Source organism: Micromys minutus (assembly GCF_963924665.1).
Source record: "Micromys minutus genome assembly, chromosome: 33".
In the NCBI taxonomy this organism is placed as follows: Eukaryota; Metazoa; Chordata; class Mammalia; order Rodentia; family Muridae; genus Micromys; species Micromys minutus.
This window is the reverse complement of record NC_137968.1, coordinates 16,366,236-16,390,298: the sequence shown is the minus strand read 5'-3', so window position 1 is coordinate 16,390,298 and position 24,063 is coordinate 16,366,236. Positions and strand designations below refer to the sequence as shown.

The following is a 24,063-nucleotide window of genomic DNA, read 5'->3' as shown; positions in this document are numbered from 1 at the left end:
AGAGCTGCTTCATTAAAGACTGTCAGCGAAGGCCTTTGCCAGGCAGTGGCGACTGACATTCTGGAGGGAGAGGTGGGCCCCACCCATTCCAGACTTCATTCACCCTGTCCTCTCCAAGATGATGTAAGGATGTATCTGCAGCACCCAGACACCCCAGAGGAGAGGCAGAACATACATATATTCATATATCACTTTTATATGCACATGTAAAGGAGACTCCACAAAACTAAAATCACATTTTACCACTTCTATAGGCTTTGCTTTTTTTTTTTTTTTTTTTTTTTTTGTTTTTTGTTTTTGAAACAGGACCTTACTCTCACCACAGTTGGCCTGAAATGTGCTATGCAGACCAGACTGACCATGAGCTCACAGAGATCTGCATGCTTCTCCCTTCTGAATGCTGGGATTGAAGGTTTGCTTCTCTTGCTTAACAATCTTATAGAAATGACCCTGACCTGAAGGAGGTACACAGAGTTCTCCTTTATCATTTTTAGTGATTGCATACTGTCTCCCAGGATAATACAGCAGATGTAGCACAGGCTGACTTTCACCTAATACCTCCTCCCCTTTTTATAGTTTTTTAAAATGTATTTATTTTTATTTGATGTGCGCTGATGTTTTCCCTGCATGTATGTGTGCGGGTGTTGAATCTGGAGCTACAGACTGTACAATGATGTGAGCTGCCACGTGGGCGTTGGTAGCTGACCCCTGAGTCCTCTGGAAGAGCGGTCGGTGCTCTCAACCACCGAGCTACTCTCAAGCCCCTGTCTTATATAGTTTTTAGAATTCTGGTTTTACTTTAGACAGTAATGTACCGGGAAAGGGATGGATTTAACTAAAGAGACATATGTGTCAAGGGTTTTGAGGACTGTTGGGAAGACTGATAAAAGAAGTTGACGTAGCTTGGCAATAAACCCTGTGTTCTCCCCGCCTTTCTTCCTATGGAGTTTCATGTGATGGGCGCCACTCCCACAGCCCGTGTTAAGGCGTGAGAGAAGAGAGCCAAGAACTACGCGGGCAGGGCAGAAAGAAAGCTTATCTAGCTTGTAGGAACAGAAATAATGCCCAAGCCTAGACTTCTAGGATGAGCACTCAAAAGAACTCTTGTCTCGTGACTATAAAATTAGATCAGAAAGTTTATTGAACAAAGTCATACGAGATTACTGCGCACTTGACTAAACTGAACGAAGGTTTCCCTACAGTTTGGATTAATGCTCTTCATTGGAATCTAACTACAAAACATTTCATTTTACTCTATAAAGAGTGAGAGGTTCAGAAGTATCAGCCATTTTTAGCTTTTTCTGTTAAAAGTGAAGCAGCTGCAATAAGAAAGATGTTTGCCTTGACGAGAACACATCGCCATTTGAAATTTAATTACAAGATAACTAAAGTGGACCAAAAATGTTCACATTGTATGTGAACCGTCATTTTAAACCATCAAAGCATTTTAGAGATTAATGAATCCTTTAGTAATTACTCTAGGTAAGCAAATATTAGTGCTGTTACTTAAATGACCTTCAAGACTAAAAAAAATATCTCAGATTACAGCTTTAAAAGGATTTTCTAACACCCCTATTTATTTATGTAGAGCAGAATGTAGAAGACAGTCTTTTCTCTCAGGGTTCTGTGTATATTTTTAAGCAGCAGGAAAACTTGAACTCCTGGAGGCAAGAAAAATAAATGTGCTTTATTAATCCAGTAGAATATTATTACAAAGTCTAGTAATTATAATTGAGTTACACCAGTATGAGGTATTAATTACAGAATATTATACAAAATAAGTCCAGTCTTGGAATCTTTGATATTTTCTCAATGTGAGCTCAATTTGTTTTAATACTACTCAGTAAGTCATAAACCAACATATTGGGATAGAAAGGCCAAGGGTCATTTTAAAAATTATTATTTTAACAAACTTATAGAAAATGACCACATGCTGAGTCTCATGGAAGTGAATATCATTTTCTTTTTAATGGTTCTTTACCATCTCTATTGCCCCTTCTATAACATTAAAAAAAAATCACCTACCTCTTCAAAACATAATCTCCCATGGTGGTACACGGGAGACAAAAAAGGAGGAACATGGGTTAAGTTGATACCAAGTGGAGTGCAAGCAAAAGCCTTTTCCTGTGGTTGGTGTTGCGGTTTGAACATGAAATGTCCCCATAAGCTCCAGGTGTTTGGATGCGTAGTGTCCAGCTGGTGGTGCTGTTTTGGAAGCTTCTGGAACCATTCGATGGTATAAGCAAAGGGAATGGGTCACTGCTGTAGGACTTCGAGAGTTTTTTGTTTTGTTTTTTAGTTTGGCTCACTGCTTGTCAATTCAGTGCCCCACTGGGATGTAAGGAACTTAGGAATCGCAGGTCAGACTCTTGCCACCTTGGAGCCGCCTGGCACCGCACCTTCTGTTACGGATGGGCTGTGTTCTGCTCAACTAGGAGCCAAGCTCTTTCCCTTCAGTTGCCTTTCTTACAAGATTTTGGGGGAGATGTTTTATGTTCTTACATTTCTAAAATATTCTAAGAAGCTGGGATTCATTCTCTCTCTCTCTCTCTCTCTCTCTCTGTCTGTCTGTCTGTCTGTGTCTCTGTGTGTTGTTGTTGTTGTTGTTTGGAGGTTCTTTTAGCTGTCTTCCTTCCTTCCTTTCTTCCTTCTTCTGGACAGGGTCTCACCATGTAGCCCTGGCTAACCTTAACTCACTTTGTAGATCAGGCTAGCCATGGGTTCACTGAGGTCTGCCTGCCTCTGCCTCTTGAATGATGGGATTCACCAGTTCCTTTCTTCCTCTTAAACTGCCTGCTACTTCAGCCATTTTGTAAAGTGACCAAACTCTGGCCTGTACAGTATCTTCTCATTGTTTTCCATATCTAGGCTTAGCTCGTGGACTGTGATAGCTCTGAACCACTCTCTTGAGGAGGGGTTAGAAGTTACTGTTTCTGTTATTTACAAGAAGAGGGGGCTTCTGATACTTCTCAGCAGTCATGTTGGAAGGTGGAATGGTTACATCCTTCTCTATTCTGTTACTATGACTCCTTGAAGGACTGGCTCAGCTAATGCTTTGATAGGTACATAACCGCAGCATAAAAACATCATTTGCAAGGAAAAATATAAAAAGCCAGAAAGAGGATATTTATGCCTTTGCCCCCTACAGCATGATCTGCACAGACAGGAAAATAATACGCAACCCTGAGATAGTAACTCGTTACACATCTTGTTGTTTAGTAACATTACTCCTTCGCTGTGGCTTGTAAATGGTAATATAGAACACTCCCCTCATTGGAACCACCGCAGTGTCTTTGGGAGTAGGAGGAGGTCATGGAGTGTTGGATCACAACGTGCTGGATTCCACCACACCAAGACCAGAATACAAGCTATAAAGGTGCTATGAAGGTTGGCTTGGAGCCCCAAGCAGAAACATTCCTTCTCTTTCTCTTTCTGCCCCATCACCAAAGGTATTGGCTTAGAGCCAAGTGGGCAGGGTACCAGGGGCAAGAGCAGGATACCCTCACCCTGCCCTCAGGGAAAGCGGCCACATCAAGCAGGGGCGCGTTAAAAGGAAGTTAAATAGTGTGCAGTGGTGTTTAAAAGGCAGAGTTTGGTCCATCTTCAGGGTTTTCTCTTCTTTGATTTCAGTGGTTTGGAAGGGGTCTCAGTGAAGTCTTAGACAAAGGAAAAGCAAGTAGGACCCTAAGACTGGGTCTGCCTGGGTTGTGCTTCCCAGCTGGTGAGAACTGTCCTGCAAAACCAGCCAGCCGTTTCGTTGTTGTTATTTTGCATTGTTTTACTTTTCCACTCAGCCTTTTGGTGATTCCTGTCCCTGGTGAGGAATCACACACCTGCAGGGTCCCTGAAGTGGGTTTGAAGGCTTCTCAGTACTCACCCCATCCCCCACTTCTCTGTTCTCTCTTCCCCTCCCCATACCTGGAATCCAATCTGAAATATTTCCAGCAAATAAGGAACTTTCAAAAAGCCTTTAATTTCTATAACTGAGTACCGGCAATAAAATCAGTGTCTGCAGCACACTGTCTTCTAGAGGCAGGGAAAATATAATAGGACTAACGTGGCCAACCATCTTTGGGTGATACTTGGTACTTCTGTTTAATTTATTCATCAGCATGTTTTAGCTCTCTCTCTCTCTCTCTCTCTCTCTCTCTCTCTCTCTCTCTCTCTCTCTCTCTCTCTGTTTTGAAAGGGATTTTTAGATTACTGATTTGAGACATCTGATTTTTCTAACCCATGTATTTAGCTACAACGCCCCTCTCAGCAATATATAGTTCATAAATGTTGATCCTTTATATAGCCTGTATTTACATAGTATAGTGTGTGTGCTCGTACATGAGTGTGCAGTTGTGTGTGCACTGCATTGTATGAATGTTGTGGTATGCTTGTGTGTGTACATGAGTGCCCGGGTATGTGTGCCTGAGTCCAGGTGTGTGTGTGTGTGTGTGTGTGTGTTACTATGCAGGTATATAGACAAGAGTGTACAGGTGTGTGTGTGTGTGTGTGTGTGTTTATGCCAGAGGGAAATGTCGGGAATTCTTCCTTAGGCACCATCCCCCTTTTAAAAAATTAAAATGATGTTTATTAATTGGAGTTGTGTGTGCGCCAGATAACGGAGGTCAGAGGACAACTTGCAGTAAGTCTTATGACTGCACCACATGGATTTGGGTGAGTGAACTGGAGGTGGCAGGATTGGCAGCAGGTGCCTTTACCCCCCAATCTATCCCACAGAGCTCACTTTTTCTGAAACAGCATTTTCACTGGAACTGGGCAAGGCTAGGCTAGTCCAGCAGGCCTCAAGAGTCTACCCGTCTCTGTCTTCCTAATGCTGGGGATATACATACGCTCCATTGTTCCCCGACTTCTTATGTGGGTTTTGAGAACCAAATGCATGGCTTCATGTTTTCACGGTAAGTGCTTTATGAGCTGAGCTATCTCTCTAGCTCCCCCATTTTACTACCGACATCTTTAAGTCCTTGTGTCTGAGGTGACTTTCTTCTGGTCACTATACTTAGGCTTATGTTTATATATCTATCTTTTGTCTTGTAGTTGACGAATCAAGAATGTTTATATTATTGTAACTACTTATACATTTAGGATTAGGTCTATTATTTAATTTCTTTACCTCCAATTTATTGTCTCTAGTTTATTTCCTGTTCCCTTCTGTGTTCTTGAAGGCTACTTAAATATCTTTGAAGCACTTTTTGAGATAATTATTCATGGTATAGGCCATCCTGACCGGCCCAGAACTTCCTATCTTGCTTTAGTTTCCCAAGTCCTAGACTTCAGGTTTGTATACATAAATCTGATTCTGTTAGTATTTCATATTAATTACCCATGTCATTTTAGCATATCTCTTTGTAAAGCTTATTAATCCCTCCTCTAAATGTTATAACTTATCATGACTTAATTAATGTAACTAGCTTAAATATTTGTTATATATATATTTTAACTACAGTCACCTATTTTTTAAAAAACTTGAGAAATTTCCAAAGAAAAGCCTACTTTTATTTTTTATGTTTTTAATGATCATCAGGGTCCCAAATTATTTTTTTCTCATTTTCACTTTTTCTTTTTTTGATAATTCATTTAAAATTGGTCACAGGGATGGGAGATGGGGTTGAGGGAGGGAATGCTGGGAGAGACAGCTCAAATTGAGGGACATTTGAGGAGTGGTATGGAAACTTCCTAAAATATATGAAGACAATCCTAATGAAATCTCCAAATAACAAGGAAGATGCAGTTCCAAATGGCCATCTCTTGTTACAAAATGAATATTTGAGTTCTGGGACTGGGTTACATCTAACTGAATTGTTCCATGGAAATTCCCAAATGACCTATGCTTTTGCCCAGACAGTAGGTTGCTCTCCATAGACTGACACCAAGACCCCACTGTGGAGGACAATACCCACACAACTAACTACTCATTGACCATGAAGAGGTTGAGCTGGTACCTATACAGAACCTACATCCCTACATTCTGTGTCTTTGGTATGGGACGGTAGGTACTCTGGAGGCTACCAAAAGAGAAACACCAGCCCAGCCACAACCCCTGTGGTCTACAATGCTGTTCTGCCTGCAAAATATGATAGGGCAATGGTGGCACAGAGCTGTGGGAGTAACCAACCAAGGTCTGATTTAGCTTAAGGCCCACTCCACCAAATGGAGCTCATAACTAACACTTCTTGGGTTACTAAGAACCAAAGACCTAGATAGCCAGAGACCTAGGGTAAAACCAGCTATTTACTAGTCTTAGAAACAAAAACAAAACAACAACAAAAACAAAAGGGAAGTTGGGAGTTGGTGGCACATGCCTTTAACCGTAGCCCTGGAGATGCAGAGGTAGGCAAATCTCTGAGTTCAAGATCAGCCAAGTCTACAGAGTGAGTTCCAGGATGGTCAGAGCTACACAGAGAAATCCTGTCTTGGAAAACAAAACAAAGAAACAAACAAATTAATAAAATGACTCCTATGATATTTGGCTATACTCATAGATTGGTGCTTTATTCAGTCATCATTAGAAAAGCTTCCCTTTAGAGCAGATGGGAATACATTCAGGAATCAACAGCTAGACATTACACAGACACAGGTATAGACACAGACACGGAGAGAGGGGTGGGACTGGGGGAAGGGGAGAGACAGAGATAGATCCTGGAATACACAGCTTTAAAAGAGATGCCTTCATTAAGTCCCTCCACTAGGAGCTAAGGGAATCCTGTGGAACAAAAAGCAGAAAAAGCACAGGAATATGAGGGGATGGAGCACAGCAGGAGAACAAGTCCCTCTAAATTACTGAGCACAGAGTTCAGAGACTGAAGCAGAACCACAGGGTCTACCTAGGGTCTGCACCAGGTCCTTTGTGCATATATTATAGTTTCCAGTTTAGGGTTCTTTTTGTTTGTTTAGTTTTATTTGACTTTTGTTTTTTCAAGACAGGGTTTCTCTGTGTAGTTCTGACTGTCCTGAAACTCATCTGGACCGGGCTGGCTTTGTACTCATAGAGGTTTGCCTGCCTTTATCTCCCTAGTGCTGAGATTAAAGGCAAGTGACACCGCCTCCTGGGATGCTTTTTAAGATGATTTAAACATTTATATTTGAGTACTTTGGTGCTGAACTCTGGGCCTTTACTTTGGCTGGCTTTATCTAATACAGATCTATCTGGTGATGGATAGGGTGTTAGGTAGGAACGTCTCTGAAGAGGCTTAGTCAGTCCAAGCATTGGAAGTGTGGATCTGTTAGGCCTTATCCTTCTGTCTCTGTTCCCTCTTCCTTGCTAAACCAAACTAAACCAAACCAATCCTAACCAAACCAAACCAAACCCAACTCAACCTAACCCCACCCAAATCAAACCCAACCCAACCCAACCAAACCCAACCCAACCCAACCAAACCAAACCTAACCAAAACAAACCCAACCAAACCCAACCCAACCCAACCCAACCAAACCCAACCAAATCAAACACAACCAACCCCAACTTAAATCCAACCCAACCCAACCCAAATCCAATCAAACCCAACCCAACCCAACCCAAATCCAACCAAACCAAACCCAATCCAAACCAAAACATTAAATTGCATTCCTAAAGCTAGCCAACAAGGTCTATTCCCTTATTTGGCCACTTCCTCCTCATGACCGAGACTACCAAAATCCAGCTATCAAAGTGTTGAATTCCGGTACTCAACCTTCCCCTCACCCAATTAACATGCCTAATTAAAATTAAGCACTTCATCCTAACATGAGTTTTCTCCCTTTACCTTTATAAACTGCCATTTTCCTATGAGCCTCATTTGTCTCCGAGATATCTAAAGGCAGTGTCCTGTCAAACATTGTATGTTGTAGGATTAGCCAGTTAACATTTTCCTTTATAAATATCACACAGTTTTAAACTCCCATTTAATTATTTTTGAGAGTTTTATTTCTGCTTTTTAACATCCTGCTACTGGTTTCTAGTGTCACTATTCTTTGATGCACCTTTGATACTTCTTTGTGGAGATTTTCCTCTGTGAGCCAGGATGCTAAGATCAGTTACAGACTTGAAATATACATTGAATCACTAGAAACATTTTAATCTGTGCTGGCAGCTGATATATAACAAACCCCAAATAACAACAACAACAATTAAAACATCAGTGCTTAGTATTTTCTGACATAGTGGGACCATTTAACTACTTTGGAATACTGAGCAAAGGAATACTTACTGTAGACATTAGGAATAGGGGGAGAGTCACTTCAAAGCAGAGAATTATTTCCAATGACTTCCTACAACAGATGCAGTGTTTTGCAGACACGATAATGTGTGTTTCAGAGCGTATGTCATAGGTCAGCATTATTTGTGGAGACTGCATTCTGGACACTTACCGTGACATCAGCTTCAACACTACAAAGCCACACTAAAGAACTTATCAGACAAACCTTACATTCTGGAGACTGATCAAAATTAACCATGCTTTAAGCAGTTTCTGTATATTCTAGATGGTTGTAGAACAATGGCTTTTGCTGCTACTTTTTTTCTCTAGAGTCAGGGTGATCCTAATGAATGACTGAATTATTTTTTGTTGTTTGCTTATTGAGACATGGGTTTTCTGTGTAGCCCTGGTTATTCCTGGAACAAACCTTATAGACCAGAATGGACTCAGATTCAGATAGATCCACCTGCCTCTGCCTCCTAAGTGCTGGAATTAAGACTTAAATTTACTTTCTGAGTGTTGAAATGGTACTTCTACAAGTCCACCCGCCAACTGATTTGCAGCCTTTAAACATGTATTATTTACATGTTATTCCTAAAGGCAGCTGCCTCACAAAACCATTGAATGCATAAAACTGTCAGGTAAGTAAACGAAAAAGCTTTGCTATGCAAATGATATTTAAGGGGGGGGGCAAAGCTTTCCAAACTTAAGCCCCTCCCCCCACCATCCGGATTCTGACATCCGCCGTCCATAAGCACAGCTTACAGTCTCACATGCTCACCATAGGTCACCACATACAGGGTTTTCACATAATCCAAAAGATACACCAGTACGTAACTACTTCTCACTCCCATCCGGACACATGAGGGAACTGAGGCTGATAATCTCAGACCGTGATCTAAAACTTCGTAAGGAAAGCGACTCGATGCACCTTTTAAAGGCGTCCCGTTCTCTCATGCCCCCTTGACAGCTGCTGAGAAGAGTTGGAATTAAATTAGCAGCGAAGGCGTTTTTCATTCTGATGCCCTCCCAACTGAGCTAGTTAGGTCCTGCCCAAGTGAAGACATTTTTACATGGGATATGCTACAGACAAGCCGGAGAGCAAGTCCATATTTAAAAGGCACACTCATGACTGACCGTAAAACACGCACTGTGGATGAAGAGGCAAATCACGCGCATGCGCCGAGGATTCCAGCAAACGAAGGAAGTGGGTGGGGAAAACACCAAGGGGGAGGAGGCGTGGCCCAACAGCCGCGGCGCTTCAAGACCCCGCCCCTCAGCCTTAGGACAGTGTCACAGAACTCCGTAATTCCGCTTCCGGCGCCTCACGCTTCCCTTTCTTCCTGTCTGGCTGCAAACATGGCGTCACGCAAGGAAGGCACCGGTTCCACCGCCACCTCCTCCAGCTCTGCCGGCGGCACGGTGGGGAAGGGCAAAGGCAAAGGCGGCTCTGGAGATTCGGCCGTGAAGCAGGTGCAGATCGACGGCCTGGTAAGTGCGGGTCGCGGCCACAGGCCCACGCGTGGCGCCGATCCCTGCCGCGCGCGCTTTCTGACTCTTTCCCTAGGATTAAGTTGACCGTGCTCTCCCCACAGCGTCCTTCTCCTTCATCTTCACTTTTCCTCACAGGACACCACAGCCCTCAGTGTTTTCCGATGAGAGATCTGGGGGCTGAGAAAAGGAGCCGAAGTGGGATACGAGACAGATTCGCGTGGTCTTGTTTTTAAATGCTCAGGAGAGGACTGCTCACAACCAGATGACAGTTGTGATGAGAAGGATTTAGGGCTCTGTTTAGGGCTCTGGGAAGGGGAGAGAGGGGAAAGGAAACACCATGGCTTCCTGGAAGGGCTTTGGACAAGTGCATTCTCCGGAGATTTACTGTTACCGTGCTGAGGCCACCACTTTACCTGGGATTGCAGAACTGGGGTAAAAACTCTTAGGCAGAGTTCATTGTGAACCACAGAAAGCCATAGAAAACAGTCGTTACGTATATTTCTGGATAAAGTTCATGATGTAGGATGTATGTGGAAGCTCGGGTTAGGGAAATGGAGGGAAGAGAAAAGATGCGAGTCTAAAATGATGTGGGATTCTAAACTTCAGGAACTTTTCTCCTGAAGGCCGTGAAGGCATGTCTTTACTCCCAGCACCGGTGAGGCACAGGCGGGCAGATCTCCACAAGTTTGAGGTCATTTGGGACGGAGATTCTGTCTCAAAAAGAAAACCATAGTTTTTAGGTATTTTCCATTATCAAAGACCCTTATAGTCAGGATTTTAAAATTCATGTGAAGATTGTGATTGCAGCGGGCATCGTTTAGGTGGAAATTATTAGTAATTTCTCTTTGGAATGTAATTAAGTTTGTTATATTGACATGAGTTTTGTTTTGTTTTTTTAAATATAACCCGATGTTTATCGATGTAGCCTTCTCAGTTCTGCCATCTGCCAACTCTGTGACCCTGAGAAAGTTTGCCTTAACCAGCCTCAGTTCCCTCATGTGTCCGGATGGGAGTGAGAAGTAGTTACGTATTGGTGTATCTTTTGGATTATGTGAAAACCCTGTATGTGGTGACCTATGGTGAGCATGTGAGACTGTAAGCTGTGCTTATGGACGGCGGATGTCAGAATCCAGATGGTGGGGGGGAGGGGCTTAAGTTTGGAAAGCCTTGCCCCCACTTAAATATCATTTGCTTAGTACTTTGAAAAAGCAAAGCTTTTTCGTTTTCTTAGCTGACGGTTTCAGCTTTCAATGACTTTTTGAGGCAGCAATAGGAATAAATATATAATACATGTATAAAGATTGCAAATTAGTTGGCGGGTGGGCTTGTAGAAGTGCCATTTCAACATTTGGAAAGTATTTTAAGTCTTGAGAACTTAGGTCTTACTGCATTTTTGTATGATTTGAAACCACCCTTTGAATTTCTTGGTTGCTAGAGTTGTAAAAGTCAACAGGTAGGTGTTATACATCTATTTGGTAGATGTAATTACAAGTGTGTATTTTAGGACTGGGTCTGGGCATGGTGGTTCACACCTATAATCCCTTGAGAAAGTACAGCAGAATTCTGGGGAGTTGTCTCTCAGCCTGGGCCACAGTGTGAGACTGTCAAACAAAACCCAGTACAACATATCTTTAGGGCAGTTTAGGGCAGTCTTGGAACTGCTGAACTGTCTAACAAGGGGCAGTGCTTTAATCTCAACAGTAACAGTGTTCGGGTACCTTAGGATACTTGAAACAGTGAGATTGCTGCAGGTGGGAACAGACAAGGTCATTTGAGTTCAACAAGCAGGCGGTGGACATAGGAAAGTCAAGATACTTATTCTCAATTTCATGTATCACTGTTTTCCTTTGTCTGGGGACTGATTACTGCTCTTCATGAGAGATTTTGTTAGAAATTTAAGTGTTGATAATTTACTATGAAGATATACTTTTCAGTGACAAAGCACTCATGTCAGATGGGCCTCTTATCAGGTGTCCTGGCAAATCATATTGTGACTCAAAAGCTTCTGAGTTACCCTAATGAGTTATAAAGGGACATTCAGATAAGCACCCTTACTTACAGAGCCGTTGTGCTGGGCCTTAGTGCAGATCTTCATGTCTCCTTTAATATATCTTAATTTTTTCCTCATTCAATTAACTTAAAAGTTCAGATGCTAACTTTCTTCATTGGATGCCTTCAGTGAGTTCAAGGCCCACCGAGGTGTAGTTCTGCTTCTTGTGTTCTTGGTTTGTCTTCAGGTTTTTTACTGTTCTTTCCTCACTGTTTAGAAGGATTCAGTTGTCATTCCCTATCTGGGTTCTGCAATTTCTCCGTGTGTGTGTGTGTGTGTGTGTGTGTGTGTGTGTGTGTGTGTGTGTGTGTGTGTGTGTGTGTCCTACGGCATTCCCCTTTCCCTCTTTGTCATGTACAATACTACTACACTTGACTTATTAGAGGTGTGGTTTTAATCTGTAATTTTAACCTGTATACTTCAGTATGTTTTATTCTTGATTCATTTAAAATTCATGGATTATCTACCCCTTTTGTTATTTGCTTTTGTGTTTTTTTTTTTTTTTTTTTTTTTTTTTTTTGTGACTAGGTCTCTGTAGTTTTGGCTGTCCTATAAAAGTAACTTTGTATGCAGATCAGACTGACCTTGAACTCTGAAAGATCCACCTTTATGATTGTAGTGTTGAGTAGATTTCTAGGCAGGAGACCCAGCTAAGGTGGAAGCTGAAGGAAAAAGGAGCGAGGTCATACAAGCTTGTCAGTACTCAGGGAACCAAGGCAGGGATAAAGCAGGAAGCAGCGCTGACACTAAGCAGACATTGAATAGATTTGTCACGGTCTCCCAGAAGTGGTAGAGCCTTTCTAGTCAGTGCCTTGTTAATGTTAGTGCTGTACCTCTGGCGCAGGAACTTCTTTGGCGACTACAGTAGCTAATATTTCAACACTGCATATACCCCTTAACAAGGGTACTTCCTCAGCCGTCCCAGGGACCAACAGAAATCTCCAGGTTTCCTGCTCTAGGCCACTTGGTGGACCTGCTTTGAGGTCTGTAAATGCAGGAGAGCCATTGGATAATTAGTAATGTAAGAAGAAGCTAAAAGAACAGCATTTAATACCACAGTTCACCAATTCCTCCACAGTGGTGATCATGGTGTTTTTACCAGCTAGATGCAAGACACACACCTCTGTGAAACAAACATGATGTCACAACTGGATAAGCAAAACAAGTAGTGTTTAAGTTAGGACAGTATTTATGAGAGGCAGTGAGGGAGAGGAGCTATATGAATTCTTTCCCCCAGACAACATGGAGGTCCAACTTGTCAGGAAGCAGTACATTTTAGCAGCCCTAAAGGATATCTCAGCCCCGAGGAAAGTTAACTTTCGATTTTTGATGCCACACCAACAACTGATTCTGCAGTTTGCTAAAGAACTGGGTCTTTGTTGAGTCTGTTTGTAATGACCCAGATAACATCGCAGAAAACAGGCAGGGGAGCAGGAGAGGGATCAGTACTGAGATTAGCTGGTGCCATGCGCCTGGGCAGGCAGCCCACCCGGGGTCCTGGGTGGGTAGACCACACCCTAGATGACCCAGACACCCAGAGGCCCCGGGTTGCCACTAAGACGAACAAGTGAGCAGTGGAGAGATGGAAGAGAACAAGAAGCAGATGACCGCACAGTGAAGAGAGGTGTAAATGGAGGCTCGAGGTAAGAGAACAGGTGGATGTGCGTAACCAGCGTTTCCACCTAAGGCCAGGGCTACCACTCAGGGCCATGTCTGGGTCTGTGGCCCTGTAGCGGTAAGGGTCTGTTATGAAAAGCCAGGCAGACGGCTCTGGAGTGGGCAGTTACCTGGGGCCACATTACTGTCTGAGGGCTGTGTAGAGCTGCCCCTGCCCCTTGTCAGCTACAGTGTATCATGAGCTAGCCAGGGCAGCGCTGGTGCTGGCCTTGGAGGTGTGGGAGCAGGAGAGCTTCAGGCTGTCCAGGTCAGCTGCCCCCCAAGCCCAGGTCCAGGGCTCTGAGTTGGCCACCCCAACATCTGCCTCATCTGTGAACTGCTGGCGTGTGTGTGTGTGTGTGTGTGTGTGTGTGTGTGTGTGTGTGTGTGTAGGGGCAAATCTCCATGACACAGGGTATCCAAGAGGAGTCCCAGTGAGGATCCAGGGGTGATAGGTTAGGGTAACCCAGAGGACCTGAATCAGACCAGTGACTCCTTACAATGAACATTTGTAAGGAAAAAGAGGTATGAACCAAAGGGTGTGTACTGTGGGATTCACCGAGACCCACTACCGCTTCCACACTGAGATCCACTCACACACTCACTCACTCACTCACTCACTCACTCACTCATTTTGGCAGGGAGCTTGTAAGGATGGAGGGCAGGCACCAAGCAGGTAGATTCAGTAGCTCTCAGGTAGAAAAGATAGCTGTCCTCATATAAACAAGGAAACTAAAACGCAGATTATGGGTCGTGATATATGCTAAGGCCGGGAAATAATGTGTATTTAGAACAGTGGGTCTCAACCTGTGGGTCATGACCCTCTGGGGTTCAACCAGCCATTTCACAGGCCACAGGAAAACACAAGTGCTTACATTATGATTCACCAGCAAAATTACAGTTATGAAGTAGCAACAACGGCAATTTTATAGTTGGGGGGGTCGTCACACATGAGGAACTGTACTAAAAGTTTGCAGCATTAGGAAGGCCGAGAACCACTGATTTAGAAATTCTGTACAAAATAATGTGTTCCTTGTTCAGTTGTTAGAGAACAGTTTCTAAAAATTTGCTGTATTTTATGTGTGAGATTTTTCACATACCTTAGATAGTTCTTAGGTGAATGTCTGGTTTTAGCAGTTACATGGTATCTGATTGTGTTAGCTTTTTTTCCAAAAGTAGTTCATAGTTATTTTCTGTATGCTTATTAGTACAGGGTATTTGGATGTATCTCTTGGCGAGGTCTGTGGTAGTGCATTTAAAGAGCTATTTCTGTAAGCTGCTGTTGGACGGTCCCTCTCTAAAGGGGCTGCATCCAGTGGCCGTGAACGTGCTGGTGACAGTAGCTTACTTACATGCCTGTCTTACTGATGCCAGGTTTTCTTTCTTTCACTAAAACCAATAGGTTGGAAAGGGTTGCTGACATGCCAGAGTCGTTTTTAGAATTAGTACCAAGACCAAGCACATAAAAATTTATATTCAGAAAAATAGTGGTAATTCACCTTAACGGTCAAAATAGGAAGCTTTTCCCACTTGAGTTGGAATATCAGCTTCGTAGTTATTGTAAAATTTTGTGTTCTTCCCAGGTAAAGTTTCTAAATGTCACTAGTATTCCCTGGATCCTGATTGTGTGAGGTTTTGTTGTGGACTTCATGTGCCCTCCCTTATCCCTATCTGCAGCTAGCTTCACCATGTAAGCGACAGATGCTCCCTGTGACACGCTCAGTAAAATACAGTTTTTAAGAACAGCTCTGAACATTCATTGTGAGGGATGTTTGGAAAAATCACAAGGGAGAACATTAATTTGGGATGGGGCTTATTAATTAAAGGTAGGGGATTATTTCTTAGCGTTTTTCCTATATATATTTTTCAACAAGTATGTAGACTTGTCCTCAGTGGACTTTTGTACCTGTGCTGAGAACATCACCTCCCTCGGCCCTGTAGCGGGTGCCATTGTCTCTCACCTGCAGAGAATTCCAGTCTAGCTTTTGGCTTCATCGCCTACTGCATGTTACTATCTTTAAACTAAACCCTTCTCTACTTTAAAAGCAGGTGTTCTTGGTAGTGTGCTGTTGGACCGATACCGTCGGTTTCTGCTGTTACTGTGTCCACTCTGCTAAGTCACCCAATCTTGCGGAACATCTTTGGTGATTCTCAGAGGTTTTCTTGGAACCTCTGACGGTCACGTCATAGCTCTCCAGGTACAGCTGTATTGTCCTCCTTTGCTTTTCTAGCTCTTCAACTCCCAACCCCCTAACTCCCAGCACCCTGGATAGGGTCTCTGTGTAGACCTGGCTGTAATCTTTGTATACCAGACTAGCCCCAAACTCAGATGCGATCCACCTTCCTCTGCCTACTGAGTGCTGAGATAAAGGTGTGCACCATGGTGCCCACTTTATCGTATGTTTTAATGTTGAAAGCAGAAGGTCTGTTAATCTGCACACCCATTGCACCGAGTGATTAATATGTGCACATAGAACACAGACAGTGAGAAAAAATGAGCAAGAAGCCGAACCACCCGGGTTCCAGTCGTCTTTCCCAGACAGCTGTAATTAATTACTTTAAAAATCAGGGTTACCTATGCTGTTTCAAAGTACTAAGCACTTGATAATCCCATTTCCCGAAATTCCAGAATAAGCCCCCTCCCCCAAATCACTTTTAAGTATCACATCTGAATGTGCTGCAATATTTTAAGGAATAAACATATTGTTACATTTTATGGATTTTATTTATTAATTTATTGCTTTGTATGAGAGAAGAAATAAATTTCGTTCCAGATAGGCCTTTCTGTCACAAATTTTACTTTTGAATAATTACCTTCCAGCTACTCCTGGGAAAAATTTCAGGTTAGTGTTCCGTATGCTATTATGAAAGCTTGTGAATTAAGCATGCTCATCAGTTAACAGTAACATCTACGTGTGTACTTGAACACTTGGTTGTGCTCTTGTGTTCCCTGTCAGACTGACGGGAGACTGAGAGAGCTGTTCCTCTGAAGAATTTCATGAAGTTGTGTTTCCATTCTGTTTTTTGACAGCAATTAGTTGATTTAACTTTAACAAGGTAAGTCATCAGGAAGCATTAGCTCCAGGAGAATAATCGTGAAATGTGCTCTTTTTTTTTTTTTAACTCTGTAGATATTTATTCTACTTCAAGTAACAAAACCTATAAAGTCCTGTGTTTCAATGGACAGTGATAACACTCTGCAATACAAAATACAGTGTACAGAAATTTCTACAAAGTAAACCTAAAGAAACACTTGATTTTTATGCTTGTACATTTAAGTTAGAAAATTTTACTTTACATGTCTTTTCTTCTTTTTTTTTTTTAAATCCTTCACATATTATTAGATGTTGAAGCTGACACTTTCATGTAATTTAACCTACTATTTATTTGGTTTACAATAGCAAATATTCCAAATTGCTATTTTTCCCATGTCTTTTCAACTTAAAACTTCTGTGCTATAAAGTGAAAAAAGCTGTGGTGATGTACAGTGTGGAGTGAAATACGACTCCGAAGAACAAACGAAGCTAATTCTCTATCTGAAAAAGTAAGTTTATGAAAATATAAAAGGAACTATCAAACATATTTGCACAGTCAGTTGAGGTAGCCGGCCTTCTCACAGCATCTTCAGAGGCAACTGGGACTACACAGCAGATAGTCTTTCAGGAAGCAGGCTGCCCCACCATCATCATCCTCACTTCCGGATTTGGTACAAACGTTGCCCCATCCCACTGAGAAGCTTCCAAACCCATCACCTGTCTGGAGGCTGAATCTGCAGAGACCCACTCAGAGGGCAGCAATGGGCAGTGCTTGACTCCTGCGTCTTCCCTCTTAAACTGCTCTGAACTGCTTTGCTTCTTTCTTTAGGCTGATAAATTTGAACATTTAAAAATAAATTGTTATTTAAAATGTAACAATTTCCACTAGGACAGATTATTTCTAATTATGTTCTGAAGCCGGGCCTCAGAAGGCTGCTCTCCCACAGCTGCAATTGCGCACCCCCCCCCCCCCCCAGCTCCCCGCAACAGCGCTTTCGACCAGGACAGCACTGAGAGCCCCTGCAGAGACGAAGCAGAGATGGCTACACAGGGAAAGCTAGCTCTTAAGGTCCACTGGAAATCCCTTAAAACTTACACCAGTCAAGTTATTGGAAAAACTTTATAATCTGAAAAAAAAGCAATATGCTTTTGTAGACATTTTCCCATTTCTCCAATTTTAAATGGAAATATTTTTAAAAATCAGAATTGTAAAGTTGGGAAATTTCGTAACAAACCATTATACACAAAATTACAGTCATTCCTGAAGTCCAGAATATTATATCCTGCATATAAGTTCATAGCTATTTCAAAAACTCTTTGTTCAACACATTTTAAGCACTTGGCTTTTTAAGGGGTCTTTGCCAGGCTGAGCCTATATACAACAGTAACTGACACAGGTCTTTGTCCACACCAGCGGGTCGTGTCACCAGCCCCGAGTACAATGGTCTCAATGTGCTCTTTTCATATGAAATATTCTAGAGGTGATATTGATGAGCTATAGCGGAGGTCGTAACCAATCTCACATGTTGGGCAAAATGACTACCCTCACACTGAAGTACTAGCTTCTCTTCACATCAGTACTTGACAGCAGTGACTTAAGTCCTTTTCTTTTTCAACTCAGCCTGTTGTGAAATGGAGCTCCTGTCCCACTTTAGTTGTAAAATGTGTTAAATTTAAGACGAATGCAGCTTTCTGCCTTTTGAGTTTACATTTTGGCAATAACTGCCTTCTTTGTTCGGTGTTAGAAAAAAATGGTCAGACTTAACCAAATAAGAGAACTTCCAAGTTCACAGATCTGACAGCGAAAGAAGCCAGAGTAAATGGAAGTCTAGATATTGACTTTACCGAATATGCCAAAGGGAGATTTTGTGACATTATACTTTCCTTCCTTCTTTCTTTCTTTCGGTCTGTCTGTCTGTCTCTTTAGATTTATTTCCTTATTGTGTATGCAGCGTACGTGTCAGAAGAGGGACATTACACTTTCTTTGGGAATAATGTTCTGCAGTAATAGCTGTTGTTGGACAGAGATCGATGTGAGACGTTCAGCTGTGCGTCTTACCTCCAGTAACTGCAGATCTCAGGAGAGGCAGCTAGGAATTGTGTGTCTCGCTTCAGCTCCTCAGCTGGCCGGTGCTTTGATCCTTTAAAGAGCTCAGACAGTGGACATCACCATGGCTTGCAGCCAGGACAAGTGTTCTCTTAGAAGAGAATGTGTGTAACAAATACAGAATATTTTGAATAAAGTGGCTTAACACTCCTACTATTTATTTTCCTGAGACAAGGTGTAATGCATTGCAGCCAAGCTTTCTGTGTAGCCAAGGTTGGCCTTGTGCTCCTGATCCCCCTGCCTCCACTTCCTAAGTGTGGAATTATTGACCTGCACCCTCATCCCTGGTCCAGTTGCCTTCTAAGTTTTAAAATTCAGATGCTCTTTAAGGGCGTCCATTGTGAGAGCTTTCACAGAACACCCCTCTCCTGAGGAGTGCTGCTTCAGTGTGGTGTCAGGTAGTTTTTGTTGTTGGTTTTTGCTGTTTCTGTTTTTGGTGTTTTGTTGAGGTTGTTGTTTGTTTGGGGTTTTTTGAAATGAGGTTTCTCTGGATAACAGAACCCAGGAACCCACAGAGATCCACCTGCCTCTGCTGGGACTAAAGGTGTGCATCTCCAACCTCCCGGCTTAGGTGGATGATTTTTAATGGCCACCATTTACGATTTGGCATAGTGCACTCAGTGACTGAGTGTTTGCTGGATATGGAATAAGAATGGGTGGGCTGTGCACTGTGGTGTAGCCATTGTAATGTTGCTAGTGCCTATGGAGACTTAGTTGGTGTGGTCAGTGTGTCTCAGGCCCTCATTTCTAGGCAGCAGCTGGAGGAGGATGCTTAGATTTGGGAATGCTGAGCTTCCAGATGGGCTCATTTATTGGGTGAATATGGCACTGTCTTACCCCTATTGTAGAGAACTTGGAACTCAAGGAGCGGCCGTGCTGTGGAAGAAGATTTATTTTCACTCCCTGTATAAATACACTGTACAGAACAGCTAAGCAATAATGGGCATGACCTCAGTGGAAGAGAATGTGTTTATCAGCAGCCGGGGGGCTGGTAGTCGGACAGTTTGAGTTCACACCTATTGAGTCCCTGTGTTTTGAGAACCTTTATTTTTGTGACATAAAGTGTTTGACTCTAAAGTCTAAATAGCTATGAGTAAGGGTCTGGAGTAATGGCTGAATGTAAGTAGGAGCTTCCATTGATGTTGCAGGAGACTGTGGTTCAGCTTTCGCACACACATTGGGTAGTTCACAGCTGCGTGTAACTCCTTCTCCAGGGGATCCAACACCTCTGGTCGCTGGACAGCTGCATGTTCTCTCTTCTCTCTCTTAAAAAAGCCAAAAAGCTAGAACTGGTGTATGATCTCGTAATCCCAGCTCTTTGGAGACAGGGATGAAGGCAGCTGGAGTTGTTTATATGGAGAGGACTATCTCAAAAGCCCCAGCCAGAATCACACGGGAAGTGGATAAAGTTCTACTGAGCTGTGGGGTGTGCTCTGCAGGACTGGTCTGTGTGAGCTGAGCGAGTGTGGAGGAACTTGGTAGCAGTATGGCTCTGCTGTGCAGTTGAAGTATGTCATGGGCTTGTGCTTTTTCTTTCTAAAGGTAGGTAATCCTCTCCCCCTCCACTTCCTTTTCCTAAAGTGTTGGGCTGTAGTAAACAGTGGGAATATGTTCTTCAGCTTGTTCCAGTCAAACACTTTATGTAAGAAACCATTTTCATACCCAGTCAGGATGAAGCTTCTTTTTCTCACCAGCATAGTAATATTTAATACAAGTTCAACATATAAGATTATATAATCATTGAATACCACTAGATTTACTTTCTAAGTTAATTTTGGTGGTTAAACTATCTTAATTTTAGTGTGTGTGTGTGTGTGTGTGTGTGTAATGTTTTTTTTTAAAACTGTTAGCTGCTGAATGTAGCTAGCTACACAGGATTTGTTACACAGCACTCTCGTGAGCTCTGCCCTGTAAAGGATATCCCACAGTGGGTGTTGTCGAAGTCAGGGTTTTACTGCTATGAGCAGACACCATGATCAAAGCAACTCTTTTAAAGGCCAACATTTAATTGGGACTGGCTTACAGGCTCAGAGGTTCAGTCCATTGTCATCAGTGTGGGAGCAGGGCAGCATCTAGGCAGGCATGGTACAGGAGGAGCTGAGAGTTCTACATCGTCATCTGAAGGCTGCTAGCAGAATACTGGCTCCCAGGCAGCTAGGACAAGGGTATTCAAGCCACACCCACAAGGCCACACTTACTCCAATAGGACCACACCTTCTAATAGTACCACTTCCTGGGCCAAGCATATACAAACCACCACAGAGGCTATAGGCGAACAACTAGCTACTTAGTATAAAGCTGAACTGCTAGTTTGTAGACTTACACTTGACTCAGGCTAGGCTTCTCTTGAACAAGTCATTCTGCTATTGGAAGCCAGACCCTGTGTTCCACTTACAGCTTTCCTAAGTAGCCTAAGTCCATGTGTGTGTTATCTGATACTATTTTCCAGGTGCTTGTGCATGGCATTTGAGTAGAATTGTACAGTGACCATATGAAAAAGAGGTGCTGTCCACAGACAACCAAGGAGGAATAAGAGTGGGAGAAATAGCGAAATAGCTCCTTGAGAGAGAACACAACAAATGGTCATCCAGTACCAATGGTCAGCCCAGAAAACATAGAAGGAACCTCAGTTGAGAAAATGACCTACTACACTGGTCTGTAGACAAATCTATATAGGTCTTTTTCTTGATTGATGATTGGTGTGGGAGGACCCAGCTCACTGTGGATGGGGCATCTCTTGGGCAGGGATAAGAAACCAGGCTGAGCAAACCAGTGAGGAACACTGCCTTTTAAACTCTCCCTCTCCATTTATCTGTCTACGTTTGATGTCTGTTGACTAGAAGAAACATGTGCTTACCGTAGCTAGTGACAGATCTCGAAGCACACAACTCCAGTCACATGATGGCTGTTTCATCTCTTGAACTTTCTGGTTTAGATGTCGCGAGCATTCTCGTGGGTATTCATGGCGTGTCTGAGATATTTTGGTGGTGCATGTTTTAGTTTTGTGATACAGAGATTCAACACAGAGGTTCATGCATTGTTAGGCAAGGCCACTCACCCTGGGCTAACACCCCCATATGTATATATATATATATATATATTTTTTTTTTAACTTCTTTATTTATGCTAGGAACTGAACTTGGCATCCTAACCCCACCTTCCTCCTTCCCCCCTTCCTTTCTTCCTTCCTTTATTTGTGCTAGGAGCTCAACTTGGGCAAGCTTTCTACCACTGAGGTGTATTTCTAGCCTTTTGTTAATTTGATACAGTCTCACTAAGTTACTTAGGCTGGCCTCTAATTTGATATCCTTGTTTCAGGTTCCTGACTATCTGGGGTTATAGGCATTAAACTCCATCACCTCTAGGTGTTTCTTGATGTCTCAAAAGTAGAGTTTCCTGGAGCTGGATTAGATGGCTAGGTAGTTAACACTGGCAGCTCTCAGCCATCTGTAGCTCCATCTCCAGGGTTACCGACACCCTATTCTGACCTCCACAGGCCTCCAGCACACATGTTGTGTACAGGTATAGCTGCAGGCAAATAATTGGTACATGTACATTTTAAAAAATAAAATCCAACTTACATATTTTATGAGAAGCAGATGGAGGCAATTTAAGCAGTGTCCCAAGGGCGCAGTTGTTGTGTCTGGGGGTTGCTTCCCCAGCCCTTTTTGCATGTGGTCTTTGCTGCACCCCCTAGTGGAGCCCACTCTCTTGTCCCTCACTGCACCCCCTAGTGGAGCCCACTCTCTTGTCCCTCACTGCACCCCCTAGTGGAGCCCACCCTCTTGTCCCTCACTGCACCCCCTGGTGGAGCCCACCCTCTTGCTCCTCACTGCACCCCCTAGTGGAGCCCATCCTCTTGTCCCTCACTGCACCCCCTAGTGGAGCCCACTCTCTTGCTCCTCACTGCACCCCCTAGTGGAACCCACTCTCTTGTCCCTCACTGCACCCCCTGGTGGAGCCCACCTTCTTGTCCCTCACTGCACCCCCTGGTGGAGCCCACCCTCTTGTCCTTCACTGCACCCCCTGGTGGAGCCCACCCTCTTGCTCTTCACTGCACCCCCTAGTGGAGCCCACCCTCTTGTCCCTCACTGCACCCCCTAGTGGAGCCCACTCTCTTGCTCCTCACTGCACCCCCTAGTGGAGCCCACCCTCTTGTCCCTCACTGCACCCCCTAGTGGAGCCCACTCTCTTGCTCCTCACTGCACCCCCTAGTGGAGCCCACTCTCTTGTCCCTCACTGCACCCCCTAGTGGAGCCCACTCTCTTGCTCCTCACTGCACCCCCTAGTGGAGCCCACTCTCTTGCTCCTCACTGCACCCCCTAGTGGAGCCCACCCTCTTGTCGCTCACTGTACCACTCACTTTCTTTACAATCATTTTCTACAAACTAATTTTTCTTATTGTCATTAACGTCTTGTTTTAAAAGTCTTCAGGGTCAAAGTTTTCATGCTACGCAGACCTCCTTGGCCAGCTTGTTCTGTCTTCCTTCAGGAGTGTTCCGCAGAGGGTCCAGATGCTCAGTGATCAGCCATATTAAAAGGCTGAGACACAAAGGCAGTCCTAATCCAACTGCTGTCTACAAAACAAGACCTTAAAAAGATTTATGAAATGTAAAACTGATTTTCCTGTTCTGGATAAAATATATTTTTTAATATTTTTTAATTAACTTTTTCCCAGACATCTAAAACTGCCATTTTTTGACCTGTGAGTAAATACTTTTGTTTTGGAAAGGCTATTTTTCATAAGAATATAGCTTATGCTCATGCACAGTGTGTTCATTATTGTTTTAAAAGAGAAATGTCAGAATTTCTCAGTTTCATTTTCTGATACGAAATCGTCAGTACTGAAGTTTTTGGGACCCCCCCTCCAATTTTAAGAGCTTAGAGGTTTAGGAGGGGATTGAGAGCTTTGGGACCTGAGTGAGTTTGGTTTTTGTTCTCAGTTTCTGTCCTAGAGCCCTTACAACTCCTAGGGCTTTTGTCTACCTAGCCCTCTGATCACTTAGGACTTTGTGTTTGTGAGGTGATTGAGGGTTAACCTGGGCTGCATAAGAAGATGGGATGGTTGGACCTGGGTCTGCTGACCTGGGAAGGAGTTGAGTTAGCTGGAGGCTAATCTACGAGACAAAGCACCCCTTACCCCCTCCTGCATTTATTGAGCTTAATCAGACCTCATCACAGAGTTTTAAGCTTAAGCTTTCGCTCCTATAATTAACCCTCACTTACTCATTTCTCTGTCTGGTGTATTTACTTAGCAGACACTCAGGTCTCTATGCATTTCCCATCTCCTTTGGGTATGTTTAATGGGTAAGTGTCCTCGGTCTTTATAAGGAAACAAGTTCAGGAGCGCTGGAGAGAGTGTGAGGTGCTCTTTAGATGCCTCACCTGCAACTGCTTCTTTAGGTGCTTAATAGCTTTCTTTGTTCTATGAAAGGAAATAAGGTTATTGTGGCCTGGCTTTTTGGTGAAAATATACTGAATTCTGGTTGTTAACACAGGTCGTTTGCATATGTAGACACTGGCTTTTAACTAACCTGT

General features: G+C 43.2%; 1 protein-coding gene across 1 annotated transcript in view; it reads left to right on the top strand.

The window, feature by feature from the left end:
• Positions 1 to 9,531: 9,531 nt before the first annotated feature.
• EIF3H (eukaryotic translation initiation factor 3 subunit H) overlaps positions 9,532 to 24,063 on the top strand; it is a 66,267-nt gene continuing 51,735 nt past the window's right edge. The window contains exon 1 of the mRNA XM_080909488.1: positions 9,532 to 9,674. Coding sequence (XP_080765614.1) covers positions 9,543 to 9,674 — 132 coding nt within the window. The 5' untranslated portion in view covers positions 9,532 to 9,542. The remainder of the gene's footprint in view (positions 9,675 to 24,063) is intronic.